This window comes from Palaemon carinicauda, chromosome 14 (assembly GCF_036898095.1).
Source record: "Palaemon carinicauda isolate YSFRI2023 chromosome 14, ASM3689809v2, whole genome shotgun sequence".
NCBI classification, from domain to species: Eukaryota; Metazoa; Arthropoda; class Malacostraca; order Decapoda; family Palaemonidae; genus Palaemon; species Palaemon carinicauda.
Window position 1 is genome coordinate 111511905 of NC_090738.1, and position 27102 is coordinate 111539006.

Genomic DNA, 27102 nt, shown 5'->3' on the forward strand with positions numbered 1-27102 from the left:
ATGATGCACTATTTGAGGATGAGAGTGCTAGTACTGTATTACAAACGAAAGCAATGAAAATGATCCCCTTGATGATGCTGTCTTCATAAATTTTTTTGAGACTTTAATATTTTAAATGAGTGTTGATTTTGATGGTTTTTAATTTCAAGTTTATTCAATGAAGTTTTTTCCTTTCTTTAAACGTGTTTGCATCATTGTTTTCCTGTATACTATAGGATAGATACCGGTAACCTACAAATTTTGAGGATAGGTTTCGGAAAACCACTTTGTACCGCCATCTCTTGGCAATTAATGTCAACAATCCTAGTGTTCCGAAACAAATAATTTTGGCGACGTAAGTATTGTAAAATTAATTCTTATTTTTATTTTACTTAAACACGCAACTACAGTATATAATTATACTGAGCATGTTATATGCTGTTAAGTCAATCCTTCCTAACTACTATGTAATTAGAAAAATTAATTACAAATATGGAAAATTCTAGGCTTCGGATAATTAGGGTAGCCTACAGACAAGTTCACACAACAGATCCCGAGTACTATAAATAAAGATAAAGTATTCTTATATTACTTAAACATAAAATTATATACTGTACGTAAAATGAGTACAGTATATTACTGTATATGATTTTAAGTCGATCCTTCCCCACTAATTACCTATTAATGAACAATATGCGATTAGAAAACCATAACATCAACGCAACAGAGGTCAAGAAAATAAATATTTTCATAATTCGAAAAGTATCTCCTGTAATAGGCAAACCCTGACTTTTTTCATCCAAAACTAGTCTTAAAATTTTGCCTTTTACATGGAAATATACAGTAATATTGCAAAAAAAATTGTTGGGTAAGGGAAAGTTAAAATACTGTAGTTTTTCATTTTATTCCAAAAGAAACACAGGTACATTCAGTTCCACACATACAACCGATAATTCTGGTATTTGCTGATACTGTATTGCAAAAACCAACAAATGATATCATTCATAGATTATACAACGCTTACAACCCCTTTCACAGCAATGTCAGCTTTACTCCCTTTACACTCATTAGATTTAAGGTAATGATATGTTCACAAATAATTATATGCATTGTAGTACAGTACTGAAATAATTACCATCTTACTCTAAGCACCTGGGAGTAAAGTTTTGTTGAATGATGAAAACCACCTTTAGTGTTATGGCTGTGAAATATTTTGCCCAACAGTTTCATCTGCAGAACAATGTGAATTTGTTTCTCCAGGTTATAACAGTCTTGAAAGGTTTTGGAAGTTACTGTCATTGTGATAATCATATAATCTTATTTTCTTCTAAGATTAGCTCGTGGAAAATTCTAAATATTCAGTGAGCAAGAAATTAGATCTAGACATAGAATTGATGGTTATAAGGATAAAGTCCTCTTTTCATTGAACTTTTGAGTTAATACAAGGTAGTTTAGTCATCAGTCCCTTTTGATCATCTAAATGTCATTTAATCTAATATACCATAAAATGCTGTTTGTTTAAGCTTGGAAGAAAACCCTTTCTATGTAGTAATCTGAGGGGTTTTGCTAAGCAAATTAATTAAATTGAGAATTTTCATGCAGTTTCTATCTGTATTTTAATTTATTGTGCCCTATTTGTAAATTTAGTGAATCTTGCGTACCACTGGCATTTTGTTTTTATATAGCTGGAGATGTTTGGTAATTCAGGGTATTGAAATTAATTGTGAAGCCAAGGAATCATTTGAATGTTAATGAAAAGAAATCTATCTTTTAGGTCCTTTTATGTGATGACACTTAATTGCACTGCTATTCAAGATGATACTGTACAGTATTATATCTCACTATTGATCTTGTGACTTAGTCTTACTCTTCCTACTCACTGATTCTTACAATGATTAGGAATAGTAGATTAGGATTCACAACCTGTTACAATGCTCAGGATATGGATATCATATTGTCCTTAATGCCATAGAGGTGTTATCAGAGTTCATATTGCTTGCATTATATACCAACCGATTTTGTTTTTAGTAATTAACTGATAATTACCAGTACTTCGTACCTTTGAAGAAGTTTCTCGCCTTCTTTAAACGTTGTTTAGTTGTCAAGGTAAGATTAGCCTGATTGTTTAATCTGTTATATGGATAGTAGGTCTTTCATAATTTATTGCTGTGATCATAAAACAGCGACTGTTTCAAGGTAACGGAATTCATTCCTTATGAATCATGGAAAATATTTAGCTTCTCAAAATGGAAGATGAAGCAGGCTGCAGAAATGAGAAATATTTCATATCTTGCATGTGTATAGATTAGTTATTGTATGTTTTCACTTCTTAACTTAAATTCCATTAATATCCAGCTCCCACAATAAAGGAAGTTACTTTTGTAAGTTCATTTTTATGTTGTCTACAGATAGCATTTATCAGCTTTTACTTCTCAGATTTAGATTTAATTTTTTTTTTTCAAGTAGGCCTACTCCTTTAACAAGCGTGACAACCATTTTGATTATTTTCATATTTGCAAAGATCTTTCTTGTATGCAACATCCAGTATTTATTGGCCACATTATTATCTCTGTCAAAATAAAAAAATAAGGAAGGAAATGTACTTTATATGTTTGCTACATTGCTACCTACATATAAGCATATATATGCTTATGTATGTATAAGTTTTTATTTGATTACATTTATATAAAATCTGCTATGTTTCAGTAATTTACTACACAGTTAGCTGAATTGTTGTAACTCATAAGGAGTGTAGCTTACAGCTGGTCGTTTCTTTGCTAATCAAGCCTATCTAACTGCATGCTGCAATTCTTAAGGAATTAATACCTCTAGATGTCACATTATGTATACAATAAAGATATATTGTACATTATAGAAACAAATGAATAGATACCTCATGAAATTTCAATTGGCAAAGTTCACTATGCTGAATATCGTATATTTTTCATGAATAAGAATTCATAAGTTTTATGGAAATTTAGGTGCTTTTGCAAAGGTTTTTTTTTCTAGGATATAGTTGTTGATACAAGAATCCTTTTGTCCAATTATTAAAATCTCTCATATTTGTTGACACAAATCCTTTTACTGTACTTTAAGTAAAACACTGTTCTTAGCCACTAAGTCTACACAAGATTGGCATGTAAACGAAAAGTTTTGAGACCACAGCTCCAGTATACTGTATTTTCTTTTGATTATTGGCGAATCAGTTGCTTGAAGAAACTTCTCCAAAGGTTAAGCATGACTTCAGTTCTTCCAATGAAGTTCAATGTAGCTTTCCTAATCTACCATTGTCTTTATGCTGGAATGAGAGAAAATAGATTAGTTTTCCAGTGTGAGGAAGGTAAATAGCTGTAGCAAGACTCAGATTAAAAAGAAAATAAGGTCCACTTTAAAGAAAAATGAAGATGTTACTGAGTAAACTTGAAAACTAAAAATAAATGGAATTAAAATGCATGATGCAATCTAAATTAATATTGCAGAATGTAACAAAATCTAAATATCATTAAGGCAAAAATCTTTGTTAAACAGTACTGTATTCTACTATGTTGAATACAGATATAGCTTTACAAAAGTCAAATAAAACAGTAATGTGAATAATACATTACATTATCTTTATTCTATATCTTTTTATGCATTCGTCTCCCACTGACTAAATCATGAGACGATTGCCCTAGAAAATTGAAAAATGTACTTTTTTTTTTTTTTAGAAGTCCCCTATGTAAATCTGTGAAATTTTGGACACCTCTATTTTGTATCAAGTACAGTACAGTACATGTAATATATTCACAGCCTTTACCATGATATTATTATTATCACTATTAGCCATGCTACAACCCTAGTTGGAAAAGCAGAATGCTATGAGCCTAAGGGCTCCAACAGAAAAATAGGCAAGTGAGGAAAGGAAATAAATAAATTATATCAGAAGTAATGAGTGCTCAACATATAAACATTAGCTGCAAGTTTGCCAAGTTTGAACTTCTGAAGTTAAAACAGAAAAAAAAGGCAGAAATGGTTGCGGAAAATAATAATGAACTTAAAATCCAAAATTGTGCGTTTAAAAGATTAGTTATACATTTTGCGTGACTTAATTGTTACCTATCTCAAGTTATGTTCAAAATTTGCTATATAACAATTAGTTAACGATGCTGTTGTTCACTGGCAACCTTTTATATAAATAATATACAGTACTGCTATTCCATGGCACAAAGATTACTTACACCAGCAATAGTAATGATTCCTTTTAAAGTCAAATTAACCTCCACATACTTGAGATCAAGTTGATAGGTGTACAAGCAATGCTAACTTTTACGCTCTCCAAAAAAGAAAGAATTTAAATATGAATGTCTCCCAAACATTAAATTTGTCCCTCTGTTTTATACCATATGCACAAGAATATTTTTGCAAGTCAGGAGTTTAAATGCTTGTAAATATGAACCAAATTATTGCTTTATAATGTTACAGTATATACTACACTACACTTACAAATACTATATACTGTACTTCAAAATTGTACAAATGATAATCAAAGCTTCCTAGCATAATTTCATCATTCAATAAGCTATGTTTATTATGATTAATAATCAATGGAGAAAATATTTTCATGACTTGCATATGAAATTAAGTAGAATTGTAAACAAAAGGCTTATTAATCAAATAATGAATCAATGAAAAATGTGAACAAGCCCCAAACAAATGAATTAGCTTTTGTGTCTAAGTGTGCTTAATATTACTGGTAAACTGAAATTTTATTTATAAGAAATTAATTATGCAGATGTACTTCTAGAGTACTTTTTTTTTCTAATTAAAAGTTATCAAGAAACCCTAACAGGAATTTGCAAATGTACAGTACAGTTGTTTTGCCCTGTTAGAATTTTACTTTAGCAGCAGTCGTGCATTACCAACATCATTGTATTTATGTACTATCTTTTTATTAAACATAACTAAACCATTGATATATTTTTAAGAACATTCATATTAATTTTAATGCTTAAAATATAAGTTTTAGAAACCTTGATTAAATATTTGCGTATGTCAATTCAAGTACAGTACAGTTCATTAGTTTGGATTTATTTTAAGTATCTACTGAGTGAGGCTACAAATATTTTTATTTAAAAGCTACCCATCTGTCTAGAAAAATCTATGACTTTTAAACAAAACTCATGAAACAATGATAGTTTTCGTAAAAAAAGTGGTTCTCTTATGCATGCAGATATTTTTCAAACAAACATCACTTTGAGAAAACATGTAAAACTTGACAGCACCTCTAAAGTTCTTAACATCTTATCCAGTTATGCTGCATCAGTGACTGGCTTATTTAAAAAAAAAACTATAGCACCAGACGCACACAGGATACACTCAGACATGATGGCCAATGCCACCAAAGCACTCTTAATGAGTTAATGCGTCATCAGAGTTTGAATGTCAGGGATTGTCGGACAGAAAATGGAAGACAATCTACCAAGTTCAAAGTCTGTAAATGTCCACATACCCAGTCAGCTCTTTGTGGTTTAGTCGCGCTAGTTATTGGTCTGTTGCTTTTTCTTTTGCATTTCAAGCTTGACCTCCTCAATAGCAGATACCCCATATACCGTAGTGAGCTTGTAAAGGCGGGAAGCCCCTTTTTGTTGAAGAAAATAATCATTACAAATGTCCTTTCAGGCATAGTATCTCCAGTACTAAGGTAAAGTTCCTTGTTAAATTTAACTCTGACATGCTTGTTTTGAAAGTCCTGAAGAAATATTGTTTACAATAGTTTCTTAGCTATACTGTATTATTAATCACTTGATTCTTTATTATTAACAAGGATTTAGATTATTTCTATGCTATAAAGCTAAAGGTTAAAGGCTTCATTAGGATCTTCTAATGGTTCCTTTGACACTTCCATGCAAAATGAGTTATCCATGCAGTTATATTCTACACAAACACCTATGTTATAGTTTTCTAATATGTTACAGTAAGTTATAGTCTGTTGTATGAGGAATTGGATTTTTTATTATTTGTTCTTTTGTGAAACTTTTTTGAAATAGATCTAGCATTAAGAAAAGAATTTACATATTCTGTTTTTCTAAACTTTAGTTCATAGTCCTATTATTGGTTACTGCCTTGTAGAAAAAGTGTAATAATTATTTTGATTTGCTGATACAATATATAAATATTGTAGTGTTGCTATGCAAGATAATCTTGCTGCATTCATATGCATGTGAAAGAATTGAAAATATTCTTTTGGAAAAAGTATCTTTTGAAATAGTTTTCATATTGAGATAGATAAAGATTCTTAAAACTCAGATGTTTGAAGGTAAATTAATTAAAAATGGACAAAATTTATCTCTTAAACCTTACAGTAGCTAAGCATAAAAATGTGTCAATTAAGATGACTCTCAGGATTTGAGAATAATACCTTACCTTTATTCTTATCCCTTATTGCACATTAGTATAGGTATGATATATTTTCTTTTCTATATTTTCACTTGGGAAATAACTTAGAATTGAGTGCAGATGCAAGGTTTGTAATATATGGATACTCTACTGTGTATGGCCTTTTAATTCATTAGCTCTACCTCTGTAAAAAGAAAATGAATCAACTTTTGGGAAAAGAAAGATATCCCTGATACAAAAATAAATTGTTCCTCGCCATGTTCAACTGATCTAGCTTGTACGCGTACTATAAATAGTCACTATTCCATTTCAGTATCAGATTTGTCACTAGTCAAAGTTGGATATTTTACTATCAGTCCTGTGTAACCTAAATGTCGGGCTAGTGATTTTATTTTATTTAGCTTATAGAGATAAACTACATATTTAAGCACCTTAGAAACATGAACTTTTTCTACCTATATGAATTTTAATTGCATTTTATATATCTTTCTATCTTTTCTGTGAATTCTATTTCTATTCTCTTTAATTTATTCTATATATATTTTTTTATTTTTATATTTTCATGGTGTTAGTCTATGTTTTATGGAAGATTTCTTTTCAAGTCAATAGCTATTGGTTTTATTCCATAGGAATACAGTATATGGTCAGTATATGCTTCTCCATTAAACTGAAAAATATCTGATTGACTAAGTGTCTGGGTATAAGATTATACTTTTGTCCAAAGTGTCTGTCAGTCTCAGAAGAAAAAAATGAAGAAACACAGACGTACTGGCCTAATATTATTGAAACAAAAGATAGAAAATAATATTTGAAGAAATTGAATTGTTCAAAATGAAGAACATTCACACACTTAATAAAATTATAAAAAGGACTTAGTTTATTGGAAATAATTAAAATAAATTAATTGGTTGTGGAATTTGCCTCCCATAGAAGTATTTATTAGATACTGTATGTCAATATTCATTTAACTCAAGGGGACAATTATTAGGGTACCTGAGTAAGTGTATACAGTAGTATAGGTAGAAAAATGAAGGTCATTCTGAGTAATTGGTTAAAAAATTTGTATACAGGTATCAGTGATTATTCTGCTAAATTTATTTCCTTATGTTAATACTCTAATGATAGTGTTATAGTCTCAGAAAGATCAATCAAAGTCCTCACTCTCACCAATTTAAAAGTGATCACATAAAGGTTACCTAAGAAGGAAAAAAGTAAAATCTATTTCAAACAATAATACTAAAGATAAAAATACCTCAAAACATATCAGAATGAAAAACAAGATTTCAGATGGTACAGCAATCACCTTAAAAAAAATCTAGCATAACCTAAAGCTGAATTTGAAGCTCTGAAAAATAAACTGGAAGGAGTTAAACCCCACTTACAGAACTTGAACTAAAAAAGCTAGCAGACAAATTGACAACAGGTGCAATAAGCTATGACACTGATTAGGGCAAATTTAAGATTATCTACAGAATTGTTGCTGCGGCTATTTAGGATGCTATTATTTGCAATGAATTTAGCAGTTTTTCATCTCCCACCTGAAGGTTCGTGAACCCCTTTGTTGTCCTCTTCTTTTCCCTCTTCCTTCACCTCCTCCTCCTCCTCCACCTCCCCCTCCTCTTCAACCCCTTTTTCTTCTGGTGCATCCGTTTCCACATGGTCTTTCGTTACATCATCCTCATTTACTTCCTCAGGTTTTGTTTCAACTTCCCCATCTACATCTTTAGTTTCTACCTCATCTGGTAAATCTCTTGTATTTTCTTTGTCTGTGATTAAGCATGCAAGGATTTTAAAATGGAATTATGCAAAGATTACTATTTTAATTCAATTTTATAATGGGTCACAAGATGCTGGGAAGAGAACTCAATTTTGGAATGAAATATTGTTGAGAGGGTATGCATGAAGTTTTTATTTCAAATATGACCTTTGATACATATTGCAAGCTGGTTGGAGGAGATTGGCAAATTAAATATTTCGTGCTTTTCATTATTACAAAAATTCATGATATAAATCATAATGGTAATATTATATACCATTTTGATTGTTTCTAACCTATTACTTGTATAAATCTCTTTGGGAAAGTAAATGATTTTTATATTTCTGCATAAATGTGAATAAGAGGTCTGTACAATTAATGTATTCTTATGTGACCATACTCAAGATAGGGAAAATAAGAAAAACCTTTCACGATGTAAATCTAATAACTGCAGTACTGTATAATGAAGCTACAGTATACAGTATACAAATGTATCATTCTAAAACTGATTTAGAAAGGTTTGAAACCTATTTAATGTACAATAACTTATACTGTACTGTATTTACCAGTAGCATGCCAGGAATGGGAGGCTTAATATACAATAGGAAAGGGTACATGAGGCAAAATCTATTACAAATAAATGTATTTAGATTGTTATGTATAAAGAAGAAATTTATACCCATGCAGCTATAACTCTTAAATATTTCAAATGGTATAAAACCTCCAAAATATTAAATGATGGCATAACTATGTGGTAATTTAGGTATGTTTTATGGAAAGACTACCAAAATTCTAAACATTTTCCATAGGTATTACACTTCTAAAAGGCTGAAGATATTCCTGAGGTTCTATCAGACTGATGTTTGCTTTCTAATTGCAACTCTCAATTTAACATAAAAAACACCACTTTTCACAAATGTAAACAGAAAGTGCCGTAAGAGTTTGAAAGTATCACCGTTGATATTACTTGCATAGGGACATTAAAACCTCAATAAATCTGAGTATGAAATTTGAATCTAACAGTATCAGTCTACAATGTACTAGGCTATGACAGACTTCATTATCCCTAACTAGGCACCAAAATCTATCTGATCTTTCTTCTTTATACTGTATATGTACAAGGCATCCAATATTCAACTTGGTAACTATGTGAAAAAGGAATTTTTTTAATAATTATTAATACAGTACAAGCAAATGTTTTGTGTACAGTAACCATAGATTATGTTTGAAACTTGATATTTGAGAGCTTTTGTCAAATAAAGATATTAGATGCCTTGGAAATCAATCGTTATTTCATGTGCTCATTTGATTCAGCATTGAAAAACCATTCATAAGATTATAATAATGCAATGCAACCATTATCTTTACTATAGTAATTGCCTTACTACTAAATATATAGACACCATGGATAGATTAGAAAAAGATTTTATTGCATATTCACAAGTCCATAGTCTTTCAAGGATGCGAGAAAGATCTAGATATGTGAAGAATAATGGAAGAAATAAATACCTTCAATTGCAGTTTCAGCAGGAGTAATCACAGACACTGGTGGGACTTCATTAACCTAGAAATTACAAAGTAGTCATTATTTCATTTGAAAAAATTACCATACATATAAAAGTTCAGCAAAAGGTCCTTTGAAATAAGGTTGATATTTGGAGATTTACAATTTTGTCTTCATAATTAACATAGGTTTTTCCCACTTATTGGAACCTTGCGCAGAATTGTCTCCCAGCCGCAGCACCTTGCTCTTTGACCCAAATCCCATATAATGTATCTGTTGCTTTGGGGACTGAAGCCACAATTGGTTGTAATACTGTATGCTTTTATGTGTAATCATTATGTATGATGACAATGAAAACTTTTCCTTTAATTAAAGCATTTGAAAAAAAATTAATTTGGAGAAAATTCTCAAGGGGTACTTTTATTTCACTTTCATAGGACTGTACTTTTGATGTCATTAACTAGTTTTAAAAATCTATTATGCCTCCCAAATGAGAAGACAGTTGACAATCCTATAGTAATTCAGTGAGTAGAGTAGTTTTCCATTGTTCCTCTTTGAATCAATCATTGCTATTGACTACATTGATTCTTAAACAAGACATCTTTTCTGCACATTATTACCCTCTTGAATGTTGTAGCCATTTCTATATTTTCTTCTCCCCTATTAGCTACATGTAGCATATAGTATACTGTGCTGTAAAATTAATATACTGTACCTGAAAAGGTGGGTGAAAGAGAATTAGCCCATAGTCTTCCCTCATCTGCGTATTTGCTATTTGTGGTTTCATTAGTACACTGTCAGCTAAATACTACCATTGATAAAAAATATATGTGGAAATTAATTTATATGCTGTGTAAACTGCTTGGTAAAAATCTCAAGTCAAGTGCCATTTAGACATTCTGCTCACCACCCCACCAACTAAAATGGCAGTTGCCCACATGCGAGTGTTGTGTCATCTGTTGTGTCCAGCATCAGCATTTCTCAGCAATTGTTTCATAAGATCATTTATGTGCGTTACAAGGAGATTTTGACACATTAGCAGTGATTGGGATAACATAGTCTCTAAATTTGTTCTGAGAGATTTGAGTCTCCGAGTCACACCCAAGAGGATCTGTTGCATGTTGCTTAGGTAGAAATTTGTAATTTGGTAGAAGAGTAAGAAAACTTGTTTGAGGAAAGCTTCCTGAAATTGAAAGTGATCCAGGTGATTTTTCTGGTGTTTTGTTAGAGGATGAGTAATAGAAAACACTTTCATTAGGCCAGACCTATCATCCACTTCTTCAGTGTAGGCTTTGTATGATCATCATTTTCATAATTATCTTGGATCATTGCAATAATGAAAATTTTTTTTGAAGGATTTTATTCATGTATATACTATAAACCTTCTGTAATAATGCATTAGAATGAGTGATTTTTGGTACAGTATTTGTAACAGATTAATCCTATTTTCAGTCACTCTTTTGAAGCAGTTTAACTGAATTCAAGAAAATTGGGTTTTGTATGGCCTTTTATAAAAAAAAATGTTTGACCTCGTAGGTTCCACTGTACATTATGTGTACAGTATACTGTTTATCTTAATCCATCGCATAGTGTTTCTACGCTTTTCATACATGCATTCTGCCATAAACTCGCACTATTGAGTGCAAGCCTTTGTTCATCTGTACCTGAAGGGAATGTAGAAAGTGAATATGACTGGATGTACTGCGAAATAATAATCCAATTTTCAGTTTAACTTGATAAAATGGTATACAGTAGATTTTTGGAGTTAGGCTGCAGTGAGGTATAAGGGAAACCCATGAGTTCAGGCTCTATTGAATCTGTCACAGTACCTCCAATGTTGGATCCATCTGCTAACTGCTGATACGTCAACCACTGAGAACCATTACTAAAACTGAAGACGTTGTTTCTCACCCATCAACCAAGGTGTCACTATTTGGTTGCTTACTTTGTTTCAGTATGAATGTTCTGTCATGTATCGCAGCCATTTTCTGGCTACCATTCAGCATATAATGTATATATGTAATCATCATTATCAGCATCACCTGTCACTAGACCACTGCAGGACGAAGCCCTCAGACATGTCCTTCCTATTGTGTCTGTTTATGTTCTTCCTATGCCAACCAATACCCGCAAGTTATCTTAGATGTTGTTTCTTCTCTTCCTTCCCTGCTTCTCTATGGACCCATTCTGTTACTCTTAATGTTCATCTATTTATCTGTCATTCTCCTCATATGTCTTGTCCACCTCCGTTTCTCTTCTTACATGTCAGAATATCCTCTACTCGTATCCATGCTGCTCTTTTTTTGTCTGCTGTCAATGAGTTGACCTAAGGAAGTTGGGCTTCCTTAGATATTCCAGGTAAGCTCTCCATTACCTGAGGGAGTTAGTCTCTGAGGCTACTTTTTTCCAGCTCCCCCTGTGCTACTTGTGCTCAAGTGTTTGCAGTGACACCAGTGGTGATGGGTGGGATGGTTCCCCCAGTGTCAGAGAACCTTGTAGCACTAGAAGATGGGTAAGTTTTGGTTGCTTCCGGCATTGCAGGGAAGGAGTTAGTGTTGGGAGCAGGCCCCTGCACCCCGCAGGGGCCATGGTTTTCAAGGTAAACGCTACCCTTGTCCCTAATTTTTACCTGGTCCCGTTTAACCTCCCTTCTTCCTCTTTGGCAGTTGCCCCGACTCTTGTGCTAGGGCATCCAGGGCTGCTGCCCTCCCTCAGTGTCAACGACTTTTTGATGGGTAATCAGATGGTTTTTGCAGTGTAGAAGAAAGTGTAGATAGGGCATACACTACTACTTTATTTGTATGGACATTGCTTGCTTCATGTTCTTGTAAAATGCAAGTGACCATAGTCCTTATGATATCAAAAGACAAGAAATTGGAGCATATTTACCATTGATTATTAATTATACTATCAGTGTCAAGATATTGTTTTTCCTTCTAGTTACAGAGTACATGCACTTTTGCTTTCCTAAGGTGTTTTAATTTATATACAACAAAAATCTAACTCAATATTGCATTAAAATTATAAATCCTTTAAATAGTTCCGAATCAGTATATCATATATTGTCTCTTGTTATTATCATAATTAACACTAGATCATTACAATGGTAATACTGTACAGTACTATACTACTAGGTAAAGCTGAAAATAGTTGTACACCATGCGAAAGTAATTGTTCATCTAAATAAAAAGGATGGTTGATTTCCAACACTCTCGGTCACCCAAAGTTAGGTTGGGAAGTTCAAGTTAAGATGTGTATCTGCTGAATTACAGTATGCACAATCAATCTGCAGTTTTACCCTGTACAGTACTCTTGTTATTTAATCAAACTAAACACTGAACAATAAGTTTCCTTATCTAAGAAAACACTTAGCATCCTGTATACTAATTATCTTAACTTACTATACCTAGTTTGGCATAGTGTATGCTGTAATTTTAAAGAATGCACTACTTGGTTATTTACCTTTGAATATTTTGTACACAATGCCATATCTTTGAATGAACACATTTTGATGAGAGACGCTGGAATAATATCATAAATATAATGTAGACTATATACAAGTAAGTACATCTATTTCAAGCTGTATCAAATACATACAGGAATGGCACAAATTTAGAAAGGTAATAAATGATGTATACTGTAGTTGATAATGCCTGGTTAACTTTGACTGTGACACAGGTATGAAATGTAACTAATGATAAGTATTTATAACACCACTCACTTCTTCCAAAGTTTTTTCTTCTGTTTCCTTTGGTTCATCAGCCGCTGGATGCTTCTCCTGTGAAGCCTGGATTAGTAAAAAAAATAAGAGAGGACTTTCAAGCATTTTATTTCTATATAAGGTTTAACCCATTAATCATGTTTACCAGTATCTAAATTGTACTATAGAAAACTGGTACAGTATTAGGTACACTAAAAGCTATACAGGTATTCATAAGTGATTTAATAATTATATTTCTTTATCTAGGTATTCATAAGTCATTTAATAATTATATTTATTTATCTCTGCAGAATCAGCCTTTTTTATTTTTATTACAAGCACTTCAATTAATAATTCAATAGTCTAAAGAAGGTGCAATGTATTGAGTAAGCTATTTATGTTATTACAGAGAGCGTTTAATGATCTCTAATAAGTGCCTTAAAAAGTTTGGATTTTTTAATTGCATGTCTGTAAAATAATGTTTTTGAAAGTCAAAAGGTGATCGTTAAAGATTTTTAATCATTCTCTAAAGATCTGCACAATTGTTCCTAGATATCTTAACCATTTATGATTTTTGGCCAATAATCATATTTGAAAATGTCTTACTTATAAAATAATTAATATTTTCTTAGTTGCCTACTAGAATCGTTACATCACTGGTATGCTACAAATATGTTCTGTATAGAAAGAGTCACTTTTTTTGTTTATCTTTCATTAATCAATCTGACTGTTTAAAGGCTTCAATTCAGATTCGTTGTAATAATCTTTGTGACTTGAAATACAGTATTGGGACTCCCATCATATAAACCTAATAAAAATGAATTCAATTAGTAGTGCCCAAAATTCAATCACTGCTACTCATTTTAATGCCTCAATACTTATATAGGAAATTACTGTTTGTGACCATAATGTCTTAATCAAGTTGGTTCAAGATGTAACAGTGATGCTTTAGTGAATATTCATCTTTAGATTTGATTACAACCTTCCAAATTTCTTTTCCTTGGGTCACTCAGTTCTTATTGTAAAATTCATGTTCAGGAAATATGGATTTTTGTAGTCTCATAAGATTTATTTGAGTTGTTAAAAAAGCAAAGAATCTATTTTTTATCATGCAAGGAACCTCAAGCTTTTATCTCGTGCAATGTTTAATTCATTGTGTAGGCTATACTGTATAGTCAAACTATTTTTTTTGTCTTGTTTGTAAAACTGATATGAAAATATGAATGAGAAAATTTGATTACAGAAATAGATTCATGGGGGGTTTACAGTTTCTGGATCTGGATGTTTGCCAAGTACTGTAGATGGAAACAATAATTATTTTACTTTAGCTAATAACTACTGTGCATTCTTATTGTTCTGTAAGGCTTACTTATAGAAAGGTCAATTAATATTGTTTCCATTATCAGTACGAGTGGTTTCCACTCTTAATGGGACCCTTGTTACCTTTACCATTCAAAGATGTTTCCATATATAGAATTGTTACTAATGTCTTTATCATTAATCTTTGCATGTTAACACTACAGCATAGGTTTTGAATCACCTTTATTTTTATTTGGTTACAAATTTTGATTACCCTGAGATAACAGTGTTCAAATAAAAAATATAAATAAAGGTTACCTGAACCTGTTGAATCATGCTAGATATAAATCCAATTACAATAATCTGTTTTAAATATTTAACTTAGCCGGTGAATATATAATAGCTGAGCCTCCGGCGGCTCGACAGAAAAACACAGAAAAACTCGCGAGCGATCGCTATGAAGGTTGCGGGTGTGCCCACTAGCGCCAACTATCGGCCAGATACCGCATATACATGTAAACAGACCCAATTTTTCTCTGTCGGCCTTAACGACAAGACGTATCAATACTCGCTGTATAACCTGGAGTTTTCTCAACATATTTGGTGAAGTACTTCCTTTTGGTTTGAGCTTTCGCAGTGCAGGGGTTTTATCTTCAACTTAAATCTTGAACTTGTTTTTGGATAGATTTAATTGTTGATGACTTTGGATTGTTTTTTGGACTTTCTTTGAATTTTAAATGGCCGACCCTTCCCTTAGTACGGAAGTGTGTTTTAGGCTTTTAGCAATTATCTTATCACGTTATAAATTGTTGTTGTTAATTATAGATTTTCCTCTATATATTTTATATCTCAACCGCCTTTATTAGGCCTCTTCGATTAGCTTTCCATTTATAATAAACATCAAGATAAATTTTAATGATTTGTTTATATGCGACCTTACCTATTCCTCTCCTAATCCGAGAGTAGGCGGTCCTAACTTGGAAACCGAAGTTAAACAACGTTGAGCCCTTTCAATCGTAAATAACTTTTACAGAGCAAATGACTTAAAACTTATTAAATGAATATTTTTTAGTAGATATTTTATGAAAGATTTTATTTGAATAGTCTTCGTACTGTTTCAAAGATGAACTAACGTTTTGTTTATTTATGCTACGCAGTTTGCGCTCTATCGTTACGATAGAGAGAGAGAGAATCACGGTTTCACTTTGCAGAAAGAGTAAATCGATTCTGACGTTTTGTTCATTCTTCTTTCAAACTTAAATGTTTTAAATACTATTTTAAAGGAACTTGTTAATTGAAAAACCTTTCAGTTTTTTCCTTTGGTCAAATAACCTGTTTATTGACGAAAGATAAGTGGGCTTTTCTCTTCGGTGCGAAATCAAGAGAGAGAGAGAGAGAGAGAGAGACGGAGAGGGAGAGAGGAAGAGAGAACGTTCCGATCTTTATTCTCGTCCCAAGCGAGTAACGTTGTTCTCGAATCAGTTTTTTACTCTCGTCCCTGGTCTCTGTACGGGGAGAAAGGATAAAACGTTTTTAGTTTTTATTCTCGTCCCAAGGCACTGTACGGTGAGAGATTGAAAACGTAGTTTTGAATGAACTAGTGTTTAGTCTCCTTCCCAGCCACTGATCTTTTTATCTTAATATATGTTTACTGTTTTTTGCTTGTATTAATGTGCTTACATTATACGACTTATTTCGCAATTATAACCTTTTGATGAGGGTAGAATTGCGTGCTTCAGGTAGAAATCAGTTTTATTCATACCTAATGTGAATTGTTGAAAAATTCGATTTCAGTGAAGTAAGTGCAAAACAGAAAATCGTAGTGATAAAGTGATAATTGCGCAAAGTGTTATCAGTGTTACGACCGAGGGTTCGTCTGTTCGTGCCTGTCGTTCGCCTAGTCCGAGACCTCTTGCAAGCTCCCAAGCCCAGGGGAGAAGTAATGTCGTACGACTTATGGGTTCGAGAGGCCTTGATCAGCGAACAGACGTTCCCTCTATGGTTTCAGGCGTGTCTCATCAAGACCGCCCCTACCATAAGACGAGCGAGACGATTTTCTCCTCATCATCCGAAGGCTTTTCGCGTAAGAAACCGTGGAGCAAGGTTTCGAGGCCCTTTAAGCGAAAGTCAGTCCTTTCAGGACAGGTCCAGCGTCCTGTTGTAGCCATTAGGACAGCTCTGACCCTATGCAGTCATCGGAAGACTGCTCGCCGCCTAAACAAAAGCGTAACACAGGCTCCGAGAGTCTTATTGTAGGCAAGGTTTTGCAGTCACAGACGTTACCCTCGTCTCTTACCGCAACCATTCCCGTTGATCCTAAATGGGTTGTACGGCAATACATGCAGAATAAGCTTGCCTCTCTTATGGAGGACTATTCTGTTGAGCAGGTTCACGATGATCCTCGCGCCTTAGCTGATCGAGATCCTGGCCGTCAGCCGCCCAAACGAGCCTTTGCTCGTCCTGTTGACATTGACGTTACAAAGTCACGTCAATCGTGTTTTGTAGAGCCTCACTCGATGCAGTCCCGTGTTGACTCTCAGCCGCTTGTGGACGTTCAGCCGCTTGTGGACGTTCAGCCGCTGCCGTTTGCTCTTGTTGACGTTCAGGACGTTTACCAACCAGCATAGTTGACTTGTTTTGACGTTGAGCGTCAAGCACCGCAGTCAAGAGTTGTTTTGACTGCTCAGTCTAAGCAGTCAAGGCAGTCTCGAGTTGACGTCGAACGTCCTCCCGCACCTGTTGTTGTTGCTGGTCAGTCCTTTAAGCAGTTACATGACATAGCGTCCTTGACTGCTACTGTTGCTCCTTTGCGTGTGGACTCTGCTTGTCAAGCATTGCCACCACGGCAGGTCTCTCCCTTGCTTGAGACTCGGCAATTGTCGGACAAGGTTCCTTCAGATGAGGAAGTTGCTGATCCCCCTCCTACTGATATTCCCTTGAGGACTCTGTCAGACGGAGAGGAGCCTAAAGCTGCTCAGCCCTCTATGGACTTTAAATAAATCATGCTGATTTTTAAGGATCTTTGTCCGGATCTTTTTGTAACTGCTGCTCCTCGTTCGCCTAAACGTCAGAGTTTACACTAGGCCTAGCTACTTCGAAGCCGTTGTTTTCTAAGCTAGTGCTCTCTCGCTCTTCTAAGAGAGCTTTACGTTTGCTAGGCGACTGGTTAATCACCAGGAGGAGTTTGGGGGAGACAGCCTTTGCTTTCCCTACTTTTAAGCTGGCTTATAGAGCGAGAGTCTGATATGACACGGGAGAGTTTCTCGGCTTGGGAGTTCCTGCCTCTGCCCAGATAGACCTCTCAAACCTCATAGACTCTCCCTGGCGCCTGGCCATGAGACGCTCCAAGATTTTATGGTCGACTTTAGAGCTAGACCATCTCTTGTTAGGAGTTTTTTTCGAGCGTTTGAAGTTTTGCTGTACAATTATGTCATGCATAAACAAGGCTTTCAGGGATGGCTCCAATAATCTGACAGCCACGTTCTCTGCAGGAACAAGTCCCTCAGGGATGGCTCCAATGATCTGGCAGCCATGTTCACTGCAGGAGTACGTAAGAGGCAAGTGCGCTCAATGTGTTCATTGTCAAGACAAACTTCACGATGAAGTCTACCAGGCTGTCTTGACAGCATTAATGGAAGGCGACTGGATGGTCTCTCTCGACCTTCAGGAGGCATACTTCCACATTCCTATACACCCGGATTCCCAACCGTTTCTGAGGTTTGTTTACAGGAATATGGGGGTACCAGTTTCGAGCCCTGTGCTTTGGCCTCAGTCCTGCTCCTCTCGTGTTTACGAGGCTCATGAGGAATGTGGCAAAATCCCTCCATCTATCGGGGATCCGAGCCTCCCTTTACTTGGACTACTGGCTTCTCAGAGCATCGTCCAGTCTTCGCTGTCTGCAGGATCTACATTGGACGTTGAGTCTGGCCAGGGAGTTGGGACTTTTGGTCAACCTAAAAGTCCCAACTGATCCCATCCCAGATTATTCTATATTTGGGGATGGAGATTCGCAGTCCAGTTTTTTCTGGCTTTTCCGTCTGCCATCCGAATAGAACAAGCCCTGCTCGAAGTCGAACTAATGCTGAAAAGAGAACGTTTGTTCAGTCAGGAGTTGGAACAGTCTCGTAGGGACTCTCTCATCCCTGGAGCAGTTTGTCTCACTAGGGAGACTACACCTTCTGCCTCTCCAGTTCCATCTAGCCTCTCACTGGAACTAGGACAAGACGTTAGAGACGGTATCATTCCCAGTCTCCGAACCAGTAAAGGCATGCCTGAAATGGTGGGACAGCAATATCAGTCTGAGAGAGGGACTATCCCTAGCAGTCAAGAACCCAAACCACGAGTTGTTCTCAGACGCGTCGGATTTGGGTTGGGGTGCGACCCTGGACGGTCGGGAATGCTCGGGTCTGTGGACCTCAAGTCAGAAGAGCATGCACATCAACGGCAAGGAGCTATTAGCAGTCCACTTGGCCTTGATGATATTCGAAAGCTTTCTTCGAAACTAAGTGGTAGAGGTCAACTCAGACAACACCACAGCTTTGGCGTACATCTCCAAGCAAGGAGGCACACACTCCTTCACGCTGCTCGAGATCGCAAGGGACCTTCTCATATGGTCAAGAAATCGAGGCATCTCCCTGTTGACGAGATTCATCCAGGGGGACTTGAACGTCTTGGCAGACTGTCTCAGTCGGAGGGGTCAGGTGATACCCACGGAATGGACCCTCCACAAGGACGTGGGCAAGAGTCTTTGGGCTACTTGGGGTCAACCCACCATAGACCTCTTTGCCTCCTCGTTGACCAAAAGGTTACCAATCTATTGCTCTCCAGTCCTAGATACAGAAGCAATCCACATAGATGCGTTTCTACTGGATTGGTCTCTTCTGGACTTATAGGCATTCCCACCATTCAAGATAGTCAACAAGGTACTGCAGAAGTTCGCTTCTCACGAAGGGACAAGGTTGACGTTGGTTGCTACCCTCTGGCCCGCGAGAGAGTGGTTCACCGAGGTACTTCAATGGCTGGTAGACTTTCCAAGAAGTCTTCCTCTAAGGGTAGATCTGTTACGTCAGCCCCACGTAAAGAATGTCCATCAAAGCCTCCCCGCTCTTCGTCTGACTGCCTTCAGACTATCGAAAGACTCTCAAGAGCTCGAGGCTTTTCGAAGGAGGCAGCCAGTGCGATTGCAAGAGCGAGGAGAGCTTCTACCATTAGAGTATACCAGTCGAAGTGGGAAGTCTTTCGAGACTGGTGCAAGTCAGCATCTGTGTCCTCGTCCAGTACCTCTGTAGCCCTAATCGCAGATTTTCTTTTACATCTGAGAAAGGTTCGCTCCCTATCAGCTCCCACGATTAAAGGCTACAGGAGCATGTTGGCTTCGGTCTTTCGACATAGAGGCTTAGATCTTTCCAACAATAAAGATCTCCAAGATCTCCTTAAGTCTTTCGAGACCTCTAAGGAACGTCGTTTGGCAACTCCTGGATGGAACTTAGACGTGGTCCTAAGGTTCCTCATGTCAGACAGGTTTGAGCCATTACATTCAGCCTCCCTGAAGGATCTCACCCTCAAGACACTTTTCCTAGTGTGCTTGGCTTCGGCTAAAAGGGTCAGTGAACTTCATTCCTTCAGTAAGAACATCGGCTTTTCTACAGAAAAAGCCACTTGTTCACTTCAACTTGGTTTCCTGGCCAAAAATTAACTGCCTTCTCGTCCTTGGCCTAAATCTTTTGATATTCCTTGCTTATCAGAGATCGTAGGCAACGAACTGGAAAGAGTATTATGTCCTGTTAGAGCTCTTAAGTTCTATTTAGCTCGTACTAAGTCATTACGAGGTAAATCTGAGGCATTATGGTGCTCAGTTAAGAAACCATCATTGCCTATGTCAAAGAATGCTTTGTCATATTTTATCAGATTTTTAATACGAGAAGCTCATTCTCACTTGAATGAGAAAGACCGATGTTTGCTTAAGGTTAAGACGCACGAAGTTAGAGCTATAGCAACCTTCGTGGCCTTCAAGCAAAATAGATCTCTGCAAAGTATTATGGACGCGACTTTTTGGAGAAGCAAGTCAGTGTTCGCGTCATTTTACTTAAAAGATGTCCAGACTCTTTACGAGGACTGCTACACACTGGGTCCATTCGTTGCAGCGAGTGCAGTAGTGGGTGAGGGTTCTACCACTACATTACCCTAATTCCAATATCCTTTTTAATCTGTCTCTTGAAATGTTTTTAATATTGTTTTTTTGGGTTGTACGGAAGGCTAAGAAGCCTTTCGCATCCTGGTTGATTTGGCGGGTGGTCAAAGTCATTTCTTGAGAGCGCCCAGATTAGGGGTTTGATGAGGTCCTGTTGTATGGGTTGCAGCCCTTAATACTTCAGCTCCTGTGAGTCTTTCAGCATCCTAAGAAGATCGCTGGGCTTCGTGAGGAAGACAGACAAATAAGGCAGAGTAATCGTCTAAGTCAACTTCCTTACCAGGTACCTTTATATATTTGGGTTTTGTTATGATATAACTGTCAAAAACTCTAAGCATATACGCTATAAACTTAATTAACTCTGGTCTCTACCCACCACCATGGGTGTGAATCAGCTATTATATATTCACCGGCTAAGTTAAATATTTAAAAATGATATTTTAATTATTAAAATAAATTTTTGAATATACTTACCCGGTGAATATATAAATTAAAGGCCCCCCCTTCCTCCCCGATAGAGACCCAGCGGGATGAGAAAAATTGGGTCTGTTTACATGTATATGCGGTATCTGGCCGATAGTTGGCGCTAGTGGGCACACCCCCGCAACCTTCATAGCGATCGCTCGCGAGTTTTTGTGTGTTTTTCTGTCGAGCCGCCGGAGGCTCAGCTATTATATATTCACCGGGTAAGTATATTCAAAAATTTATTTTATAATTAAAATATCTTTTTAAGTACATGATCAGGTGCCTTTGATGATCTGTAAAATAAAAAGCTGACACAAGCTTCTTAAACTTCTAGACATCTCCCCTATATAATAAAGAGCAAGTGTCTGGTTATACATGTGTGTGTATGTATGTATGTATGCATATAAATATACTGTATATATATATATATATATATATGTATATAACTATAATATATATATACATATAATACATATATATATATATATATATGTATATATATATATATATATATATAATATATATATATATTTTTGGGCTCAAGCCATGTCGTCCTGATGGAAGGTTCCTTCAGTAGCTTCCTAAGGGTATATATGACTACAGTAGATATTCCCAGAGAATTAAACTAAAGGTTTCACTGAATTCTAACTTCTGGCGCGAGTACTGTACCCATAAGGTTTCCCTTTAGGATATCGTATAATAACGGGACGTATGCTTGACAACGCCACATAGCTATCTGCACCCCACATAGCGTTTACGCTTCGAGGGGGAATATTGGCAAGTTATAGGAGGAGCCGTTACAAAGTTCTCCTCCTCCGTTACTGTTTTGGTACTCGGCGGCGTCAACATCCGGTCGCCATGTTGGCCGCCATCTTGGATGACGCCGCCGTCGCGCGCCATTGTTATTCCTTTACACGTAGCATTTATGACAAGGTGCTTTTCCCAGTTTTTCGCTAAGTGAGCTAGTATGTCGCAATCTTCAGCCTCACCTTCTTCTGGAAAGTTGAGTACCATATTCTTGTATTGTATAAATAAGCTCTAGCCATAAAGTAACGCCTTTTAATCTTAAAATACCGTGTTTTGTGGCGGAGCTGTGCCTTGGCCGGAGGCGTCATGTCGGACGCTGTTGTTCGTCTCGCATGCTTTATTTAGTTAGCCAGAACAACCTTACCTGGTCTTATAACTAATTATCAGCATTAGTTATTTAGTCTTCATTGCTAGGAATTAGTTATATTATGCCGATAGTATCCCTTTTCGGTGAGCATAGGTAGCCGATTCGTAGGCTAGTGTTCTAGCCTAGCCCCTAGACTCGATAGCCTAGGTGGTTTTTGTTTACTCTCATGCATGATGTAATAAATGTTCCTAGTTTTAATTTATGAAATGGAGATTTTAGGCATTTATACATACTGTATAAGATTCAGTGATTGCACATATGTTTTCGCCTTCGAGGAAGTATACAAAGGGTTTCGGTGATCTTGGTAGTCGACTCCCTTGCCTCTAACCTAACGTAGGGCCGTGGTATACTTCCTATCTTCCCCAGTTACCTTACCCAAGGTATCTCCTCCCTCTGAGGTAGCCTAGACTACATCCTAGCCCTCCTTACCTCGAATCACATTCGAGTAGGGTTAGGCTAGGATTTTCTTTCCCTACTCCTAGCCATAGCACATGAGCTTTGAGTTTGGGACAAAACCTCAGAGTACCAGTCGTCACCCCCAGCTCCCCCCTCTAGGTGAATGAACTCTCCTTTTGGGGCCTTGCTAGATGGCGAAGGTGGAAGGGCTCTGCCTTTCCCCCTAGTCCACACTTGGTAGGGTTTCGACCCTTTCCTCCCTGTGGCCTAGCGACCTGTCCTACACCTGCCTTCCCTGGTTCGGGACTTGCTTCCCTAGCCTAGGTTAGGCAGGCCAGGGGATTTTGTTTCTTTATAGTTTAGGACAGTACACTAGTGCTGTACCTTCTCTGAACTAACCTACCCTAGGCTGGAGAATGAAGCCTCCTACACCTGGGATAGGGCTGGTTCTGGAACAGGAACCCCCCCCCCCCTGGAGTGTTGGGGAAGGCTACGACTTCCCCAACGCTCCCCCCCTCAGGGACCCTCGCCCCTCCCCCCTCTGTCCTTTTGTGTTGGCTTAGCCATCACACCCCTGTCCGCCTTCCTACAACTCCACCGTGTCAGGGCGGGTTGTGGTTCGGCTTGGTCCCTTCGTGGGTTAGTCCGAGCTGCTACGTTTCCCGCATATAGTCCGAAACTATGGGATAGCCTAAGTGAATCGGTCTGCTGGCATGGGACCCTCCGTATCTTAGAGTGTTCTTCGGTCCTCCCTTGGGCCGCCACCCGCAATTCCTGCCGACTGCCGGCTCTGTTGCGGCTGGATGAAAGATTGCCCCCTCTCTTTCATTTGAACACTCCTTCCGGAGGAAGACGAGGTCAGGGTAACGAACTACCCTTCCCTCCCTCTTTCCCTACCCTTTCTCTCTACCTATCAGTGCCGGTCCACTGCCGCTACCCCTGCCGGCAACAGCTGTCAGGGTACCCTAGTATCCACTCTGTCTCATTGACTGACGCCAGTGCTGGAATACCTTCACCGGTCGCTTGCTGACTGCCGGAGGCCGCCGACGTGCCGGCGATCTGCCATCATCCAGAAGCTCCTATTCTCTCTGCCACATAGATTGATGACAGGGAAGGGGTTCCCACCCTCGATGGAGATTCACCGGCGCCCGGCGCGTTTCCGGCATGCCGCACGCTGCCGGCGCCACCTAATTATATTACTTCAGTGGACTGTCACCTCTCCCCTGCCGGCCTGGTGCCGGCGGCGACTATTGTATAGCTATATATGATAGCCAGTATATCTATGGTACAGTACTTACAATAGACAAAAAACTATGATGTATAGTTATGCAGTAAAAATATTTCCGGCATACTCTGTGCATCCATGCGCAGTCCCTTGCCGGGACCCATCTGAATAGGGAGTGATTATTTCTCCCTCCCCCCTTTTTATCCTAAACTGAATGAACTCAGTTTCCCCCCTCTCACCATGACTAATTCTCCAAAGGAAGCCTAAGCTGTGCTTATTCCATTGTGGATATCTCTTCCATCTCTTAGGCTCTTTAAGAGCCCCTAGAATTATTCTTGGTGTGGGGTCACGGCAATTGGCTGGGCGGGATGCACATGTATGTGTCGTTTCTGCTTCTTTTGCTGCTTACTATCCTAAGCTTACACAAGAAAAGGAATCTTATATTAAGTTAAATAACTTTAATGCTAATTTAAGATTACTTTAAGTCTTTACTTTAAGTTATTGTATATGACTTCCGCAGACTCATCCCCCTTTTCTTTTACAGGAGGAGTACGTCCGGTGTGAGAGTGCCTTCTGTAGCGTTTGGCATCCGGACTTCTACGGCCACCTGGCGTGCCGAACCCACGCCAGCTGTTCCATCACCAAGGCGGCTCTCTGGTATTGGGACCCCGCAGGTCTGCACCGTCTGCAAGGACCTGCTCCACGAGGCGTTTGAGGACCCTCCCTCTGCGTAGCCAGGGATGTTGCCCAAGAGAAACTGGGCAAAATGGGTGCCTGGTTTCCAAAAAAACGCCATGGGGCCCTATCTCCCGAGTGAGAAGATGAGAGCTTTGCTCTTCCCAAAGGCATCTGCAGATGCTGTCATCCCCAAGGCTGAGATCCCCTGCGTCCAGCTGACGGTAGAACCTGACGTTTCGGACGCACTGCAAGACTTCCATCTTGATGAGGTGGAACAGATGTCGGAGGTATCAGACACCACCGAAAGGACCCCTGATGGTCGAGGGTCGAGAAGAGGAGGAGCTTGTGGAGGCTCCGGACTCCGAGGGCGAAGTCGCCCGCACCCCTTCTGTCACTTTCGTTGCCGTAACGGAACCCGTCCCCTCTACTTCGTCTACGCCTACTCCTACTCCATCGTTACTGGAGAACCAGGACAGTCTCCAGCCCCTAGTGGCCCTCCTGGATGAGTGGTTCGAAGAGGACAAGAGGACCTCAAGAGGGAGATTCTCCGTCTGTCGAAGCAGTCGGTTAAGAAGATCAACGTCAAGGATCTTCCCCCTTGCTCAGTGACCAACCCCTGGAGGCATGCCGAGCACTATGCCAATCACAAGTGGACAAATCTTCGTCAATGACAAGCTAGGCGCCGTCCCCCTTGAAGAGGTGGAGTTTTGGCCTAGCTTTGAGTTGTACCCGGACTGTTACACTCCGTCTCAAGTCTGAGCCAGCTTTCTAGGAGAAAACCGAGCCTAAGGAGGTCATAGTCTTTGCCAAGTTCAATCTCTTTTGGCCGGAAACCTTGAGAGCAAGGACTACACCAACTCTAAGGTGCCGGCCCTTAGCAAGAAACATCCATCTTTTCTTGCCCCTGCCACCATGGTCTTCCCCTTTGCCGAAAAGTCCTTGCTGGCAGTGTTGAAGGTGGTGGAGGAAGGGAAACCTTGCCCTACATAGGAGGAATGTAGGCCCTCTCCCTCGCCCTACCTCCTGACGACAAGAACTGGAAAGACATCCAGTTAACTTTCTCGGTAGGGAAGCTGGAGGCTGACGTAGCATGACGTCAGTTTAATGAAAACCTCCTTAAGCTCTCTGAATACCTTCTGCGTCAGGAGCTGGATACGAAAGAGAGAGACTGCTGCATCCCTTTCCCTCCCAGTGCAATTGGAGACAATGGTCTTAGCTAAGACCCATCTCGCCAACCTGACGAAAGACTTCTACAGATTCATCAGGGCTCGGAGAGCCTGTAGGGAATTCGTGTTTACGGATGCTACCGTCAAACACAAACCCCGGAAACTGATCTCCTCCAACATTTGAGAGGAAAAACCTCTTCCCCGATGATCTCGTGAAAGAGATCGTAGACAGAGCCGCCACAGAGAACCGGAACCTTCTCAACAAGTGGGGCATGTCTAGACAAGAGCAAATCTTCTCAGGATGAGGGCCCCCAACCTAAGAAGAAATCAAACAAGCCTAGGCCTCAGCAGCGTCAGGCTAAGCGCCAGTTTCCGGCACCCGCTACTCCCCAGTTGGTGGCTCAGCCCCAACAGACCTTTCAGCTGGTCCCCTCAGCCGGTGATGGCTCAGTCACCAGTCTTCACACCTGCTTATGAAAGACAGTCAACTACCTTTCGTCCCAAAGTAGAGGCTCCGGCAGAGACTTCTCTTGACGCCCTTCCAGAGGGAGAGGAGGAGGCGGCCGAGGTGGCAAACCCTCGGGAAACCAGAAGCAAGGAAATGCTTCCGGTGGGAGGAAGACTCCGCCTCTTCCAGGATCGTTGGACCTTCGATCCTTGGGCTCAAAGCATCATCAAGAACGGACTAGGGTGGAGCTGGGTAACACCACCTCCAACCTTCCATCAATTCTTCCAACGCTCCACCCTCGTCCTGGAAGAATACGTCCAAGAACTCTTGAAGAAGAAGGTCATCAAGAGGGTAAAGTCCACCAGGTTCCAGGGAAGACTGTTTCGTGTTCCCAAGAAGGACTCCGACAAACTCAGAGTCATTCTGGACTTGTCCCCTCTCAACAAGTTCATCGTGAACAACAAATTCAAGATGCTAACTCTTCAGCACATCAGAGCCCTACTGCCCCAAAAGGCATTCACAGTCTCGATAGACTTGGCGGACGCCTACTGGCACATTCCAATGAATCGCCAGGCCTCCTCCTACCTAGGATTCAGGCTTCAAAGAAGACAATACGCCTTCAGAGCCATGCCCTTCGGGATCAACATAGCTCGCAGAAACGATCGTCCGACAGCTACGCCTTCAAGGCGTCCAGGCGATGGCTTACCTGGACAATGGCTGGTATGGGCCGCATCCTCAGAAGAATGC

General features: G+C 38.6%; 1 protein-coding gene across 2 annotated transcripts in view; it reads right to left on the bottom strand.

The window, feature by feature from the left end:
- Nucleotides 1-864: 864 nt before the first annotated feature.
- Nucleotides 865-27102, bottom strand: part of LOC137653616 (SH3 domain-binding glutamic acid-rich protein homolog) — a 45642-nt gene continuing 19404 nt past the window's right edge. Inside the window, exons 3-6 of one of the 2 annotated variants that reach the window (XM_068387170.1) lie at nucleotides 13336-13401; nucleotides 9620-9674; nucleotides 7893-8120; nucleotides 865-3277 (exon numbers count right to left, since the gene is read on the bottom strand). In XM_068387170.1, coding sequence (XP_068243271.1) covers nucleotides 3273-3277; nucleotides 7893-8120; nucleotides 9620-9674; nucleotides 13336-13401 — 354 coding nt within the window. In that variant the 3' untranslated portion in view covers nucleotides 865-3272. The remainder of the gene's footprint in view (nucleotides 3278-7892; nucleotides 8121-9619; nucleotides 9675-13335; nucleotides 13402-27102) is intronic. The other variant, XM_068387171.1, reaches the window with a different exon arrangement.